General features: G+C 41.2%; 2 protein-coding genes across 3 annotated transcripts; one reads left to right on the forward strand and one right to left on the reverse strand.

Annotated features, from left to right (window-relative positions):
- Nucleotides 1–1,164: 1,164 nt before the first annotated feature.
- cdk1 (cyclin dependent kinase 1) lies at nucleotides 1,165–5,048 on the forward strand. Of its 2 annotated transcripts, none has more exons than XM_083672543.1 (8): nucleotides 1,165–1,249; nucleotides 1,800–1,842; nucleotides 2,002–2,158; nucleotides 2,738–2,861; nucleotides 3,174–3,344; nucleotides 3,447–3,610; nucleotides 4,078–4,219; nucleotides 4,707–5,048. In XM_083672543.1, exons 2-8 carry the CDS (start codon nucleotides 1,806–1,808, stop codon nucleotides 4,818–4,820), a joined length of 909 nt encoding a protein of 302 aa, XP_083528669.1. In that variant the 5' UTR covers nucleotides 1,165–1,249; nucleotides 1,800–1,805; the 3' UTR covers nucleotides 4,821–5,048. The 2 variants fall into 2 exon arrangements, with proteins under 2 accessions (XP_083528669.1, XP_083528670.1); XM_083672544.1 differs by lacking the exon at nucleotides 1,165–1,249 and adding an exon at nucleotides 1,388–1,435.
- Nucleotides 5,049–7,689: 2,641 nt separating this feature from the next.
- Nucleotides 7,690–12,238, reverse strand: tmem26a (transmembrane protein 26a; the record flags this gene model as incomplete). Its single annotated transcript, XM_083672369.1, has 6 exons — nucleotides 7,690–7,964; nucleotides 9,410–9,489; nucleotides 9,956–10,164; nucleotides 10,918–11,007; nucleotides 11,125–11,221; nucleotides 12,045–12,238. 6 exons carry the CDS (start codon nucleotides 12,236–12,238, stop codon nucleotides 7,690–7,692), a joined length of 945 nt encoding a protein of 314 aa, XP_083528495.1.
- Nucleotides 12,239–17,382: the final 5,144 nt, after the last annotated feature.

Genomic DNA, 17,382 nt, shown 5'->3' on the forward strand with positions numbered 1-17,382 from the left:
TTGATCAATGATTGACTGCATTCATTGAAATAAAGGGATGAACTTTAGCTTCCCAGTTTCTTCATATTCAGCTATTAACTTTCCCCAACATGCAGCCAAAACATTAATCTCCATTTTTCATAAGGCTGAGTTTGGAGTGTTTGAATCATTAGCTAATGTTTCTCCTTGAGCATTTTGCTTAATGAGTTATTAGAAAGCACTTCGCTAATGCATAATTGATGTGACCCGGTATGCTGCAATAATTTATGCTCTATTGAACTCCTACTTCATCTTCTCTTTGTAATTAACTCAGAGGTTTCTTTTTCTTAATCCTAAAATGCAAAACCATTTATTTACAGATGGGTGTTTTTATATGGTTCATTTGGACGATTTGTGTAGTTGTGAACAGAACTATCATTAATGTCTAGGCATAAACAAGCCTCAACCAATTTATTGTCTTATCTCCTCATAACACGCACCTTTTTTTATATATTTATTTTTTCCATTGAGCTGCTTCCAACCACTTCCTGACTACCTGTTTTGATTTCTCCTGGCCTTGAAAAATAAGAACATGTTTAATATAATGTTTATGTTTTGGTTTTCATCAGGTCAGAGGTTGCAGAACGCTGGTTGACTTTGAGGGGTTTTTTTGTTCTGTTTTTTGGTTTACCTCTCAACTTGTTACAGATATTAATTAGTACAATATCCTCAGGTGTGCATGACACTGACCGGTCTCTGATGTTAACCTGGATAAATAAAGGTTCAATGACTGAGGGTGATATGACCCTGAATTTGTCCCCTAAAGAAATAAACAAAAAAACATACTTGGTCCTCTCATATCCTTTTCTATCAGAAGGGACCACCAGACTATTGACAATTCTCAATCGACAAACATGCGCATTGAATTGGTGTGTTTTTTATCATCAATAATATGATCAGATCAGCTATAATAAAAAATAATTTAAAAAAAAGTGGATGTGGATTTATCATATTTGACTTACCTTATAACCAGTCATTTCCCGACAGCGCCGCGCTTTAAACCCCGTGTATCCCGCTCCTGGCTCTCCTCCTCCCCATTGGCGCTTTTGAAAGTCACGGAGCGACGTGATTGCTTGGTTTTGAAAGGCAAGCGGCGCCGCGGCCAATTCGAAAAGAATGCTCTCAGTACTGTAGCTGGCTGCGACCGGGAGAGACTGATCTTTTTTCTCCATTGAACCACGCATCAACAAGTACTCGAGTGACACAACGGATTCGTAAAAAAAAAAAACTGGTATCTATGCTTTGCCTTTTTCTGATCGATGAGCTGATTTTCCGTGTTACATTCATTGGATAGCGTTGCAACTTGTGTTGCCAGGTTGAAAGTCGACTGTTAGCTAACGAGCTGAAAGAAGATAAATCCTCTTTGCTACCGTGGCTAATAGCTAGCTACTGGCTAGTTGACTTGAACAATCAGGCAGTATGTGAAAATCCTTGCTTTCGAAATTATTGCAGGGTGCCATTGCTATATAATTAGCTAGAGACTTACAACAATGTAACGCAAACCAGCAAGTCTAGCTGAGATGGGTGGCTAAATTGTCAGCAGCTAGCTGGCTAACATAGCTAGTATCAGATGTTCCACATCTGCTGTATCATCATCATGCTTGCAACATGTCAGTCGCTAGCTTAGTGTTTATTGTTCATTCCAGATCGATACATTGTGTTACTGTTACTTTCAACAACTTTTGGCAGTTTTGATCTGTCCATTTTTTTCGGATGTCATGACTCATGTATTGCCTTGTTCTAAAAGTGTATGTGGCCTTTTGAATTTGTCTTCTTTTCAGGGAACAATGGACGACTACTTGAAAATAGAGAAAATCGGGGAGGGTAAGTTTGCTATATCCTGAACGACAGCTCCTTATAAAAGTTAGCCATAGGACCATCAAGCCAACTTGGAAGTTAATTTGATTTATTTGTGCGGTTATAAATGACAGCTCTTAATCTATATTTCCTACAGTAAACAATGATTGCTGTTGTCATTTGCAGGTACTTATGGGGTTGTGTACAAAGGCAGGCATAAGTCCACAGGACAGGTGGTAGCCATGAAGAAGATTAGGCTTGAGAGTGAGGAGGAGGGTGTTCCCAGCACAGCTGTTAGAGAAATTTCTCTGCTGAAGGAGTTGCAGCACCCAAATGTTGTACGGTAAGTTGTGTGTGTTTGTTTGTTTGTGTTTGCATTTCCATGGTGGCCGAGCAGCAAGAGAAACAGACTTGTGATTCATGCTGTGACAGTAACAATTACCTAGTTCCTCCGACCAGACAGTGTCATGGTGTTGGCTTAGCGTAGCATGCGACTTAATTCAACCATGCCTGCCTTTACCTTTTTTGGCATCACTTATCCCAGTTTTGAAAATATCCACATGCCTCTCTATCATCTGAGATTTCCAAATATCCAAAAGCCTGCTTAATACCCATGCAAATGATTGTGGGATTTTCCACCATGGCTTCAGGTAATGAAGGCATAAAGTTAATTTGTATGGATATTAAGCCGCCTTCTGGATATTTCGTGGGGTCTGGGAAAATCTCTGATCTTTTCAAAACTGTGATAAAAACTGTGCCGAAACAGGTAAGGGCACATCAGAGGTATCCATTACCCAGACACAAAGACGCCACACTATATACGCTCCCAAGTCTGGCACTATGGGTGTTTATTAGGAGTAAATGTACAGTTATCTGTATAAACGGTTATGTTGTGTATTTGAATGTGTCTTATCTCCACCAGGCTTCTAGATGTGCTGATGCAGGAGTCCAGACTCTACCTCATCTTTGAGTTTCTGTCTATGGACCTGAAGAAATACCTAGACTCTATCCCCTCTGGCCAGTACATGGACCCCATGCTGGTGAAGGTACGGACCCCACTGAGATGCAAATGCCTCTCCATGAACAAAATCTCAACTTGCAACAACTTTTCTCACATTTCACTGTACTGTTATTCACCCTCTTGTATCCTAGTACACATGATGACGAAGCCTGAATTCTTTTTAAACTAAAAGTGACTTTATTTATTCCTGATACTAATGGGTAGCAATATTGTCTACTTTTATTCATTCAGCCTACTATGTTACTGTTCACTTGTGTATAAAGTATTAGACCTTTTCAACCTCTGTTGTTGCCAGCTGGAGAACTAAGCGTTTCTGTTCCCTCTTCTCTCCATCCAGAGCTACCTGTACCAGATCTTGGAGGGCATCCTGTTCTGCCACTGTAGGAGAGTCCTGCACAGAGACCTGAAGCCCCAGAACCTCCTGATTGACAACAAGGGAGTGATCAAGCTGGCAGACTTTGGCCTGGCCAGGGCCTTCGGGGTACCAGTGCGGGTATACACCCATGAGGTAAGCCACAGTTGTGTGTGTGTGTGTGTGTGTGTGTGTGTGTGTGTGTGTGTGTGTGTGTGTGTGTGGCACTGTTAACTTGTTGACTCTGTGTGCGTGCAGGTTGTGACACTATGGTACAGGGCTCCTGAGGTTTTGCTGGGGGCTTCACGGTACTCTACCCCTGTGGATGTCTGGAGTATCGGGACCATTTTTGCAGAGTTGGCCACAAAGAAACCCCTGTTCCATGGAGACTCTGAGATCGACCAGCTCTTCAGGATCTTCAGGTACACATCATTATGGCAATGTGTACATTAGGGGAGGCAGAAATCGGAGGTCAGGCTTATAGTAATGCATGGAACGGAATGAGGAATGGTTATTATTGCATTCCGTACATTACAATGAGCCCGTTGTCCGATTTCTACATCCACTGGTGTACATGTTTACTACCAAACCAGTACGGTACCCACCGCTACTGTAGGTTGTTACCTTGTGATGAGAGACTGATTCAGACTTGGGTATTCTGTTCTCAAGTCAAGCCAATCAAACCAATGACTATAACAAACAGTTAATGCTCGGGAGAAACGCAAATGCAAGGACCTCAGTTATGTACAATGAACCAGACTTGGGTTATTAGACACCTTTTGACATGGCGTGTCTACACTGAGATACCGTAGTTACCCGTGACAAATAACACACGTGCGTACTCATGTTTTACTCTTTTGTGTTTTTTCTCCTCGTTAATTTTTCTCAGGACCCTCGGGACACCAAACAATGATGTCTGGCCGGAGGTGGAGTCTCTGCCTGACTACAAGAACTCTTTCCCCAAGTGGAAGGTGGGGAACCTCTCCTCCATGGTGAAGAACTTGGACAAGAACGGCATCGATCTGCTCGCTGTAAGACGACGACCACCACTCTGCATACAGTGTTCAGTTTGGATTTGTGAGACATGACATCCTCGTTGATTCATGAGGAATATTGCTCATTTGTTTAATCAGCCTTTCAGGATAAGAGTGAACCCAGGGGAGGCTGGTGGAGTCACGACATCGGAGGACGGGCTCGTTGTAATGCACGGAACGGAATAAGGAACCATTCCTTATTCCGTTCCATGCATTACGACGAGCCCGTCCTCCGATTTCTGCCTCTACTGGGTCAACCCCATTTCACCTCTTCCTCCTCAAACTAATAGATTAGTAGAGATGTTCTGAGATGTTCTGTTTGCTTACCAGTTAATGTACAGATCATGCCACAATACATTTCATGTCAATCACATATTTGAGCTAAACACATGCAAATGAAACGCATCCTCCAATTTTTATTTTGTTTTATTTATTATTAGAATTGTTTTCAAAAATGACACATTGTTCTCTTCATCTTCCGTAGAAAATGCTGGTTTACGATCCACCTAAGAGGATCTCTGCCAGGATGGCGATGAGCCATCCCTACTTTGACGACCTTGACAAGACCACTCTGCCTGCCAACACGGTCAAGCAGTAGATGCCCCATAGCTAAGACTCTTAATGTATTTTCAATTATGGAAACATTGATCCATATTTTGTTTGTTTTGTTTGTGTTTTATTCGTTTGTCTTTTGTGTATTTTTTCTATCTAATCATTCTTCTGTAAATAACGTTTCTGGAGGGAAAAAAAGTTTGGATCTAAAGTGATTTGTACTAAAAGTTTGCATTCAAAGGCAATATATTTTCAATAAAGTGCACTTTTTGAGGTCCCAGCAGTTTTTAAGTTGTGAATGTATGTTTTGTTTATCATGGAAACCTGTAGCCACTCGTGCCAGCCATTAGTGCTCTTTAGTCAGTGGAGTCCATAGATGTGCATGTTGGATAAGTGCTACTCAGCAGTGCATTAGTCCCCAATCAAATACATTCTTGTTGCTGCGAAGTGGCTGTTTTAATGTATGGCCTGTTAAAAGGTCCGGTAAGTCACAATCAGGCTTTCTGGTGGATGCTTCTTCGAATTGTACGCGCATGCAGAAACGCAACAGATAATGTCCGACACTGCAAGTCAATTTCTTTCCGACTTAATAAAATTACAGTGCCCTCTGTAAGTAATGGAACAGTTAGGCCATTTGGCTCTATACAATTACTATGAGGTTAAAATACAGATTCTCAGCTTTCATTTGATGGCATTTAGAAATGACACCACTTTTTAGACATACTGTAATATCCCTATTTCAGGGCACCAAAGGTAATGGGACGGCTCTACTGCTATAGCATAAAAGATTCAAGATTCTTTGTCACGTGCATACAAGTATACAGTGAAATGCAAAAGTGACTGCCACAGAGTAGTGCAACAATACAATAAGTTTTAAAATAGAATTAAATAAAATAGAAGTAAGAAAAAATATACAGTATAAACAATATGAACAGTATAAGCAATATAAACAGCAGATGGATGATTATGTGTGTGTTATGTCATAAAACTACATTCGTAGTCACTGTAGGAGACACAAAGAAAAGTGTAATGTGTTTGATACCATTCCTGATTCCGTTCCATGCATTACAATAAGCCCATCCTCCGATTTTGATCTCCACCAGTTTCCACACGAGCCATTAAACGGAACGTGTGTTTGATACCATTCCTCATTCCGTGCGTTACCATGAGCCCTTCCTCTGATTTCTGCCTCCGCTGAGTTGAATGATATGTCGTCATGAATGTGTGGGAGGATATTCATGAGAATACGCTGTCGATATCAGGGAGACTAATGTAGCATTTCCCTGATTGCTTTGTTGTATCCTTGGATACATTGGAGCATTGTTCATAAATGGCAACTTGTCAAAACCAAATAGGTCCTTACAATTCTAAAACAAAAGCCAGTCCCATGACGGATGCTGTAGTTCTCATTATATATTTCTGTTGAACAAAGTCTGTTTTTCATATTGAAAGGTCACAATGGCTCCCAGAATCAGATCCTATTGGCAGTTGCAGCTGACCTACATTCTAGAGGGTTCAAATAATACAAAAGTGATTTTTTTTAGTGATAATATCAACAGCAATGTGAGGATTATGATACATGTCATCATCTTCACTCTCAGTCTGATGTTTAGTATGTCTATTCAGTAAGTCACTAAAGAGGATATGGAAAGCATGGACAATGTAGCTACTGTAAATATTGCTCTTACCAGAGTACACCATTGAAAAGCCCCCTGTGAGAGTGACTGACCATAGAATTTCAATTGTATTTCTATGCTGATCACAATCGCTCTTGGTTCTATAGCCCTGGTTCTACAGATATGGTTCTATAGCCCTGGTTGTGGATCCCAATGCTCCTGAGTAGGTTGATTGATATGGTCTTGACATGTATGTATTTATGTACACGTGGTTGATACTACTCCTCATTCCATTCCAGGCATTACAATGAGCCCGTCCTCCGATTTCTACTTCCACCAGCCTGCACTGGTGCATAGGAATTAATCAGAAATGTTCTCGATATGAATGCCAGCACTTTCCTATAGACCTCTGAAACCTGCTGTATTATACACAAACACAGATTGTACACCATGAACCATGGTCAAGTATGAAATACTTCAATGTTTTTTTAAGAATGAATTGAAATAATTGGCTCCATCACATTAGAAATTGGAAACATTAGACAAAAAAATATATAATATATAACATGCATCATTGATTGGCATATAGAACATTCATACACATGTAAAAAAAAAAAAAAATACATTTTCAAAGTTTGTTCGTGTGTACATTTTGACTCTTCAACCAAACCTGCAATGCAGTACACTACATACTTAGTAGCATATAACCACACCTTTTCCTCACTGTCAAAAGCAACCTTCTGAAAAATGTAAGCCTTCACATGCTTTTGGGGGTTAACTAAGGTTTTGGCATTTCTTGAATCAACAGGGTAAAACCCCCATGCCATTATATCAGCTTGAGTTAAAGTTCAAAATATGTTTTTGCAATTTGAACAGTTGTTGTTTCTTTTACCCATTCAAATGTCAAAACTGAACATAATTCATTCCAGCTTCTATAACAACACAAACCCTGTCTGATATTAAACTTGTGCTTTTCATCAACTCACCACTTGAATGACCTCTTGATATTTTCACAGTCTGATTTTACTTCCTCCAAAACAATTTCCAAGAGCAGAAAAGCAGGAACCCTTTCCTCTTCGACCTCCAGCCCCCAACGCCCCCCTGCCCTATCTCCCCTTCCTGGTGGAGGCAGAAAATCGGAGGACGGTCTCATTGTAATGCATGGAACGGAATTCGGAATGGCATCAAACAAGTGTCTTTGATACCGTTCCTCATACCGTTCCATGCATTACAATGAGCGTCCGATTTCTGCCTCCACCAGCCTCCCCTGACTTCCACCCTATCCAGCCTTTCCTCCCCCTAGCAGGGTACGCCACTGCTTCTGCTGGAAGGTCTGAAGTCCTGACATATGATGACCAAGCGGTATAAGTTCAGGATGACCACCAGGAAGTTTTTAATGGCAAAAAACACCAACATCTGGTGGTAGGTGTAGGTCATGACGATCAGTCGCACCACGAGGAAGGGTCCGTCCTGGATGAACAGGCTCTCCACGATGATCCATATGTCCGTGCTGTGTTTGGCCAACAGGGACTGCCCTTGACCCTCAATCTCACTCTCCGTTTTCGAGTTCACCACTATGGACAGAGACACACACAAACGCACACACACACACGTTAATTAGACATTGTCATGTGTTCTTGTATATACTGTGTTGTTGTCTTGTGACATTATGCTTTGGTGAAGGAGCTTGCTCCGAAAAAACTCTTTGAAGGGATCAAGTTGCCGTCCAGAATCTCTTTTCTTGATATAAAAGTTAATTAGTATTTCAACGATAGTTTTCTTCAGTTGCTGAATCCACTGACTGAAAAAAAGAGCCCACCACTTGATACGAAGGCCAAATGTATTTCCATGAAACCAAACATTACAGTAATACTAAGTGCATTTGCTTAATGTATTCTCCCTTTGTTATATTTTGTGTTTTGAATGAGTGGATACATAAGAGCATATTCTCTTATCTACTTCATGTTAGGTTGTGAATAATGCAGTAGATTGAGGTGGGTCTTTTCTAAGGACAAGGAGTGGCTGACTGCAAAATGAACTCTTAATGATCCTTAAGACAGAATTGTTAAGCAACAGCTATAATGGGCTGGAAGAGGTCTTGCTTGGCGTTTTGCCTGACGATAGCTTACTCTATCAGCCAGGGACAGAGAAGTGGAGGAGACGGGGGCCTTAATCTGTTTATAGAGCTGACGGATGAAACCAAATCACTGTACACAATATAAAAGGCTATGTTAGCTTTGAGTAAGTCCTTATGTATGCTGTTTTCCTCTAATGGTTATCCTTATTGATGATAATACCATCAGGGTTAAATAAAGGGTGCTTTTTATCTTTGGTGAGATCATTGTGGTTCAAGTTCAGAGAGTGAAAACAGATTTTTGGATTAATAAATTCAACAGTGATAAAATAATTTTAGAAAGTCAGCTCAGATCATTTTCATTGTTTATGTACTGTTGCATCTTGGCCAAGATGCTGCTAGTTTTTCTCATTTCTCATGATTTGAGAAATTCTAAACATATCCCATATCAAGTAAGGTAACGCAAAACATTATCAATGCTCCACCAACTCTTTTCTGACCACGGTAATGCTTAAAAGAGTTGATACAGTAAAGTTGATAGTAGACATTGATCAGGAGAGGCTGGTGGAGGCAGGAATCGGAGGACGGGCTCATTGTAATGCATGGAACAGGAATGAGGAATGGTATCATACGTTTCATACCATTCCTCTTTCCAATCCATGCATTACAATGAGCCCATCCTCCGATTTCTACCTCCACCAGCCTCCACTGATCTACATCATATCCTAAATAAGGCCCAAAAAGTTAATTTTGACATATTCCCAAACAGATTCCCAAACCGATTTGATCTTCTACAATATACTTTCACAATTCAATGTCCAGTTAATTAATTAAAATAAAAATGGATTTGAAACTGTCTGTTGGCCAAAATCAAAAATAGTTTCAGATTACGTTCTAATTCACAGTGGATTAGGATTATTATGAGATTGAGAAATAGACACTCACCAGCCAGATGGAGGGGGAACTGTATCATGCTCCAGGTCCACACAGCTAGGATTATATACACCATCTGAGGATTTTTCTCCCTGGAGTGGTCCAGAGAAGAGCAGAACAAGAATAGAACACAGCCAAATGCGTCAATACAGGTCAAGTGGAGTAGATATACACACCAGTGGAGGCTGGTGGAGGTAGAAATCAGAGGACGGGCTCATTGTAATGCATGGAACAGAATGAGGAATGGTATCAAACTAATGCATGGAACAGAATGAGGAACGGTTAGATACAATTCCTCATTACATTCCATGCATTACAACAAGCTCGTCCTCCAATGTCTACCTCCACCACCCTCCCCTGATCCACATTTGTCTTCCATTACACTTTAGAAAGACATTTGAGGCAATAAGATGAAGTTAGTGATAATGAGTTCAGTTAGTTTTAGTAATGATGGTGATTTGTAATGCAATAGCATGGTAGTGTGTAACCACTTTTTAGAATTTCCTCAATATGCAGAAATTAGGATTTAGTCACGCAGAATGCTTAATCTAAACGCACTTGACATCCGACAGAGTTTCGCTGGTGAACTCCAGGATGTCCGCTGCCGTGCCCACGAAGATGAGGAGGAGTTGGGACAGCTCGTCTCGGGTGACTCCGCCCCCTCGAGGGAGGAGCCACTTCCCCACGATGACGAGGATGAGCAGGACCTGGTGGAGGCCCAGAATCCAGTCGTTGGGGCACACGGTGGACAGCAGTTGGTCAAGACCCTGACAATTAAAAAGAGGTCAAACACAACAGAAAGCTGGGTTCTGCTCTGTGCTGTTCCCTAGCCTTCTCAACAAAGTGTGCATTTGTTCCCTCTCTTTTATGGAGGTAAAAGCATTGCCTTGCTGTGTAAGAAATATACACCCAGAAAAGGAACATGAACAGCAGGGGGAAATACTTCTCCCAACACCTTGAGGACTCGGTTACTGGCGTATTGGAGCTTTTAGAGGCTTTTAAAGTAGGCCTATGTCAAATCATGGGAAGAAGAACACTTTGGATAATGACCCTCAATCTCAAACTGACTGTGAATCAGGGGAGGCTGGTGGAGGTAGAAATCGGAGGATGGGCTCAGTTGGCATGCATGTAAGCAGTTTTGTTTCTGGATAGAGATCAAAACAGATGGTTTCCTCTTTATTGGTTGACCTTATTTACCCAGATGAAATTGCCCCACTCAAGTATTCAAGTATTTCCTAGAAAGTCAGATCGGAGAAGTGAAACTCACACACTATATCAATAAGTAGGCTATGTAAGACATGATGATGATTCAATGGCATGATTCAATGGCATCACAGCATCACAGCAGTCAACATCATGACACTTTGGTCAGGTGATTAACAGTATAGTACTATGAGTGACAGGACATACACTACCTGAGGTCCACAAGTAGAAATATACATTTAAAATAAAAATAGAAATTCTAATAACATGTAAACTTGTAACAAAAGGGAAACTATGATGACATGTGCTATACTCACCTTTAGGTAGGTTTCATACGATTGATTCTCAAAAGTTAAATTTTGAGAAATCATGCTTCTCAAATTTTCCCACGAGTCCAGTTTCTTGCACTGAAACGAGACAAGTGAGGTTAACAAAGTCAAGTCTGCATGAAGCTCTACTTCCATCAGTACTGGAAGTATTTTCTAATACTGGCATACATGTTGCAGCATGTCCAGTGTTTCTACCTGAGGGTTGCTGGATTTGTTCTGATGATGATCCAACTCCAGAATCCAGATGGAAGGAATGATGCTGATCAGAAACAACAGGATGGCTGGAGAGAACCTGGGAGAGGAGATTAAATGCAAATGTATCGATCAATATTATGATGACTCTCCATTCATTTCATATTATACAGTGCTGCTTGAAAGTAGGCGAACCCCTTGTGAAATCTTTATTTAATCAGAACCAGTCTTTTTTTATCTGACATAACAGGTTTATATTTAACTAAATACAATGGAACATTGGTACATGCCAGAACATATACAAGTTATATACGTATAATATATAAATATTAAGATATTTTTTAAAAGCTATCAGAATAGCAAGCAATGTTGGAATGCCCCAAAATGTGCACTTTATTGTGTCCTCAACGACTAAGGATGAACCACAAACTGGAAAATAAATATAATTTAGTACAGTTTGTATTTGGTAGCACAGGACAAATACTCTCCAGGAGAGAGAGATGGGGCCGGCAGACAGACAAACAGAAAAACAGACAGCCAGACAGAGAGACAGACAGACAGACAGAGCGAGAGACAGGCAGACATGCAGACACAGACTTCCAGGGATAGGAGTTACCACCCCATCTCACTTTGTCCCGACACATTTGCACAACAATGGGATAAGCAGGATGTGGATTCTCTACTAGGGGAGGGGTGCAGTTTCAGTACAGTAAGAAAGAAAGGGAGAAAAATAAAGAAAACTGTGAAAACAATGAAAAATAACAGCCTAGAGTATGCAACATATACAGTTTATTTAATTTCTGACATAATGCCAGATTTATGTGAAATAAGACAAAATAACGGACAGTATATTACCGATGAACTGCCATTAGAGTACTGTGAGATAAAATCCCAAACGACAACATAAATGTATAATAACTTACCATTTATAATCCTCTCCTTTTCTTATTTTTAAGATAATGATCATTTCGACAACGAGAGGTAGAAATAAAAACGTCAGAAACCAGTACATGTAATCATCTTTAACCAATGTCACTCTCCAGACTCCGATGAGGGAGATCAGAATGAATAGCAGTCTAGTAATAATTGCGGATACAAATTTCACCAAAGCTATCATGTTGCTTATTGATCAAGTTCTGCACGAGTTGCACACCAAAGTTAACAGTCGACCGGCGACAATCAGTGATGAACTTCTATTTTATCTCACAAGTCACCAAAGTTTTCGCTCCGCCCCTAAAAAGCGGGGCTGTCTGACGTCGTCTGACGACAACATTTTCTTTCTACAGTATTTGCATTGAGCAAACTTCGATAACGTGTTGCTCACACAACTACCAAAAGCAGTTTGATTTGATGCGATTTGATTTGATTTGCACTTTAAAAACAAGACAGAAAATAAAACAAGATGAATAGGTGAAAAACAAAAACACATTTTGCAGATTGAAGCTAAAAGGCCTCTTGAAAAGCAAGGTACTTCCATAAAATTCGATTAGATTCGATTAGATTCAACTTTACTGTCATTGTGCAGAGTACAAGTACAGAGACAACGAAATGCAGTTGACAACGAAGTGCAGTATATGAGCAGTATAAGTAGTGCAGTATAAGTATAAGTATAAGTAGTGCAGTGTAAGCAGTATATGTATTTGCAGTAAAATTATAAGCAGAATAAATAGAATGCAGTATGAACAGTATAAGCAGCATATGAGCTGTATAGGCAGTGCAGTATAAGCAGTATATATGTATTAACAGTAACATTACAACATCTTACAAAAGTCTCTTCATTGTTAGCCCGACTGTATACTCTATTTCTATTTGCTCTCAATTGCCTGTGGGGAACTCCAAGTTATTGTGTGACTTTGTAATTTCATAGTAATAGTTGAGTGATTATTAAATTAACTATTATTAACTATTATTATTATCAATGTTTCATTTAAATATTTTACCCCCCACATACTTGCTTTAGTGCAGTGGTTCTCAAACCTTTTCTGCTAGTGTACCCCCTTTAAAATATTTTTTCAGCTGAGTACCCCCTTCACCAGCACAAAACATTTTGTTAGGCACTGAACGGGGGAACCAGGCGCGAATACAGAGTCGGACAAGCATAGCAGGTTTGGGTATTTAATGAGGGGATAAGGGTAGGGGGTAGTCTGGCAGTGGACAGGCGGCTGGAAGGCAGGCAGCACCGGCAGCGTGGAAGGGTAGGCCGGTGGGCGGACAGGCAGGCTGGTGGGTAGGTAGGCAGGCCGACGGGTAGGTGGAATCTGATACGAGGAACAGGGAGATCAGAGTTAGAACAGGTACAAAACACCAGTAGCTAATACGACAAAACGTAGTAACAAGCCTCAACGTAGTAAGGCTAGAAACTACCATAGGAACTAGTACAATCTAGCGATGAGTAGTTGGAAAGCCAGGGTAGATAACTGCATGGTGATGAGGTGATGGCCAAAAGGTGTGTATTGAGCAGGTGGAGAGAGAGAGAGAGAGACAGTGGAACCGGAGCCTGGTCACGCCCACATAGAACACCAACCCAACAGACAAGATGGACAAGGACAAGGTGCACTGGCGCCCCTAGAGGGGCTGGGGGGTGTGACACATTTTTGGGAGAAAATGAACATAAATAATGTATGTGCGTTCTATTTGGCAGTGTAAACATGAACATTAAAAGGGTGCATATACTCACAATTTAGTGGGAAACATGGGCCTGTGCTTCATTGATGAGTTTAGTCATTCTGGGTGGCAGGGAGGCAACTGCAGTGATCAGGCTCTTTTCCAGGCATAGCTTGTTTCTTTGCTTTGTTTTAATTTGGGTCATTGCCGAAAAGGAGGTTTCACACAAACAAGTCGATCCAAATGGTAGTAGCTGCTCCAAAGCTTTCTTTCCCAGCTCAGGGTGTTCCTTCTTCACACACACCCAAAACTGTGTGAGAGTGGAGCTCTCAAACTTCATCTGTAGGCTACGGTCAGATGACACATCAATGAGATTTTCCTGAAGACTGGCAGGAAGCTTGATTCTCTTGCTTTCAGCCAAGAGAAATGGGTTTCTCACCCAGTCCAGCTGTGCAGATTTCTCTTGAATATCAGGGAAGTAAGATTACTTACTTTTTACCCTCTATTATTGCCTTCACTGGAGCTCTATCCACATCCTCATTGGAAAGGAAAGCATCCACCTGAGGAAAGCAGGTGAAATCCCCTTCTGCACATGCCTTCTTCCACAGCTCTGCTTTCTTGAGAAAACCCCCCACCTTGTCATACAGGTTCAGAACGATAGTGTCCTTTCCCTGCAGAGACACATTCAGTTCGTTGAGTTTGCTGAATATATCTGCAAGATAGGATAGCTTTGCAAGCCAGTGCAGGTCCTCAAACAAGGTGACATGGGGAGATCTATGGTCTCTCAGAAAGGTGCGCACTTCCGAGCGTAACTCAAACAGCCTGTTAAGTATTTTTGCCTCGGGAAAGCCAGCGCACTTCTGTGTGGAGCAGCAGTTGCGTGTGTTCAGCGCCCATATGTTCACAGAGGCTGCGAAACAGTCGCGCATTAAGTGGCCTTCACTTGATGAAGTTAATGATCTTGACAGCGTCGTTCAAAACTTCGTGTAACTCAGGACTCATTCTCTTTGATGCCAATGCTTCCCTGTGTATGATGCAGTGATTCCACAGCACATCAGGGTTCTTCTCCCTCACCCGCGCAACCAGCCCTTTGACGCGACCTGTCATTGATGCGGCCGCAACAGTGCAGACACTTGTGCATGATCTCCAGTTCAGACCGTTTTCACCGAAGAATGCATTAACAACATATAAAAAAAAACATACAAAATATCCTCTCCAGTTGTTTCCCCCTCCAAACTCTTGCAGAAAAGCACATGTTCACAAATGTCGTCAGTATCGACGTATCTCACAAAAGCAAGAAGCTGTGCCTGTCCACTGACATCAGTTGATTCATCCAGCTGGAGTGAAAATGAAAATGATTCGCCAAGTTTTCCCACTACTTGATCAACGATGTCTGTGCACATCGTATCAATTCTGCGGCTAACTGTGTCATTTGACAAAGGCACAGTTTTTAATTTGTCTGCTGCGGTTTTATCCAGCATAGTCTCCGCCAATACAATAGCGGCTGGAAGCAGCAGGTCTTCAGCTATGGTGAATGGCTTTTTAGCTTTAGCTACAAGCAAAGACACTGCATAAGAAGCCTCGAGTGCTTTGGCTGATGTTGTGGAGGCTTTTCGCATCACTTCTTGGGATGATCTGAAGTCGGAAAGTGTTCTCTTAAAAAACTCTGGTGGCTTACCGACATCACATTGATGCTTTGTGCTTAGGTGTCTTTGGAGGTGGGCTGGCTTCATGCAACTGTTGGCTAGTTTCTCCCCACAAAAGAAGCACAACGCCAGGGGAGTGTCAGAGCATGTGGAGGTGAATCCCATTAAAATATATTCTTTTTTATATTGACGGAATTTTTGCGTTTCTGGATGAGCTTTCTTTTTCACTGGTTCTCCTTTCTCATTGCTGTCAGATTTGCGTTTTAACCACTTGTCCATTTTCTATTATCTAGCTTTCAGAATTAGTCAGGGTGAAAAAAAATGTATACAGTTAGCTAGCTGGCGCGAAAGTATTTTTTTGATTGGCATACGTCAATCAATGTTGACATACGTCATTGTCTCGAACGTGATATGCTCATTGCTTTTTTAAATAAATTTAGGCTATCAAACTTTTATGTTGGTACCCAGATTTAACTGATTTTATTAACGTGGGATTATTTTAGAATTGTCTACAACCAATACCTTAAAAAGTACCAAATGTTTCTGAGCACCCCCTGCAGTACTCCAAAGTACCCCTAGGGGTACGCGTACCCCCATTTGAGAACCACTGCTTTAGTGGACCGAAGTGGCATTCAAAGTGACTCATTCAAAGTGACCAGCAGGAGATCTGTGCAAAGTTAACATTTAGTCTTGAATCTAGTACATTGTGTACTGTTTGTCTATGCCTTTGTGTACTAGGCCTATGCCTGTTTAGATACACTGTGAATTCCCACCTGCATAAAGGTTATAGTTTGTGGTAGGGGAGGCTAGTGGAGGTGAGGTAGGGCTCATCGTAATTCATGGAATGGGATAAGATGCGGTCATGCTAACAGTTTATTCAACTTGCTAGGGCTAAGTGAGAGTGATGGATATTAACCATGCGTTACCTCCGACCCTAACAATATGCATCATAAAGTTGGATATTCAAGTAAACGTCCTCAAATAAAGTGACTGGTCTGTATGTTACTGTATGAAGTCCCTGTAGTGCTTTACATGAATTATAATCATCAGTATGCATGTTTACTGTATGTAATAAACCACTGATAACACAGGTTCAATATGTTTTCCATCAACAACAATTTCTAAATCTGAGCTCTCTTTAGTACAAATGAGTATTTCTGAAAATTATTGTAGTTTAATGTATTCAAAGACACATTTCAATATCAAAGAGCTCCGTAGTAAATCATGTACTGCTTTCAAATCTAAAGCACACGGGGTAGGTCGCTTACGTTCTTTCTGCCTGTTCGGCTGCAGAGCTGATTTTAATTCAAACCAATTCTCTGACAGGCAGGAGGAAACAGTAGCGACCTTGGATAAGGGATTTTTCCTGTCTTTGTTCCAAAATGTCCGCCATCTCTAGCCTGCGTTATATGAACTAACAATGATAGTATCAGTATCATGAGGATGACACACCTAGTTATTCAGATATTCAATGTCAGGGGAGGCTGGTGGAGGTCGAAATCGGAGGATGGGCTCATTGGAATGGATTCCATTTATTCTGCCTCCACCAGGCTCCGCTGTTCAGTATTCAGATTCACTGGGAGAGAATAAACTACAAAGTAACATATTGTAGCGAACGGCGGGACAGAGCAGCTTGCCTTAAGCGGGTATCGAACTCGCAACCTTCCGCTTACAAACCGGCCGCGCTAGCCACAACACCAAGAGAGTTAACTCACTTGGCGGAGCTGCTAACGGGCCTTTTCGGGGCGGGACTTTTGGATGCACTTTGGACAATGAGAGCACACAGAAAAGATTATTGACAAAGAGAGATCTGACACTGGATATCGCATATGACATCGCCGTGTCAATGGAAACTGTTGCATAAGACGCAATTCAATTGCAAAGGAAAAATATGGGAGAATGCTCTGTGAATAAATTCCACACAAAACCGAATGACAGAACACAGTCATGCTTTCGGTGTGGGAAAAATTCACATGACCCAGCTGAGTGCTGGTTCAAAGATAAAGACTAG

The sequence above is a fragment of the Argentina silus genome (assembly GCF_951799395.1).
Source record: "Argentina silus genome assembly, chromosome: 6".
Taxonomy (NCBI): domain Eukaryota; kingdom Metazoa; phylum Chordata; class Actinopteri; order Argentiniformes; family Argentinidae; genus Argentina; species Argentina silus.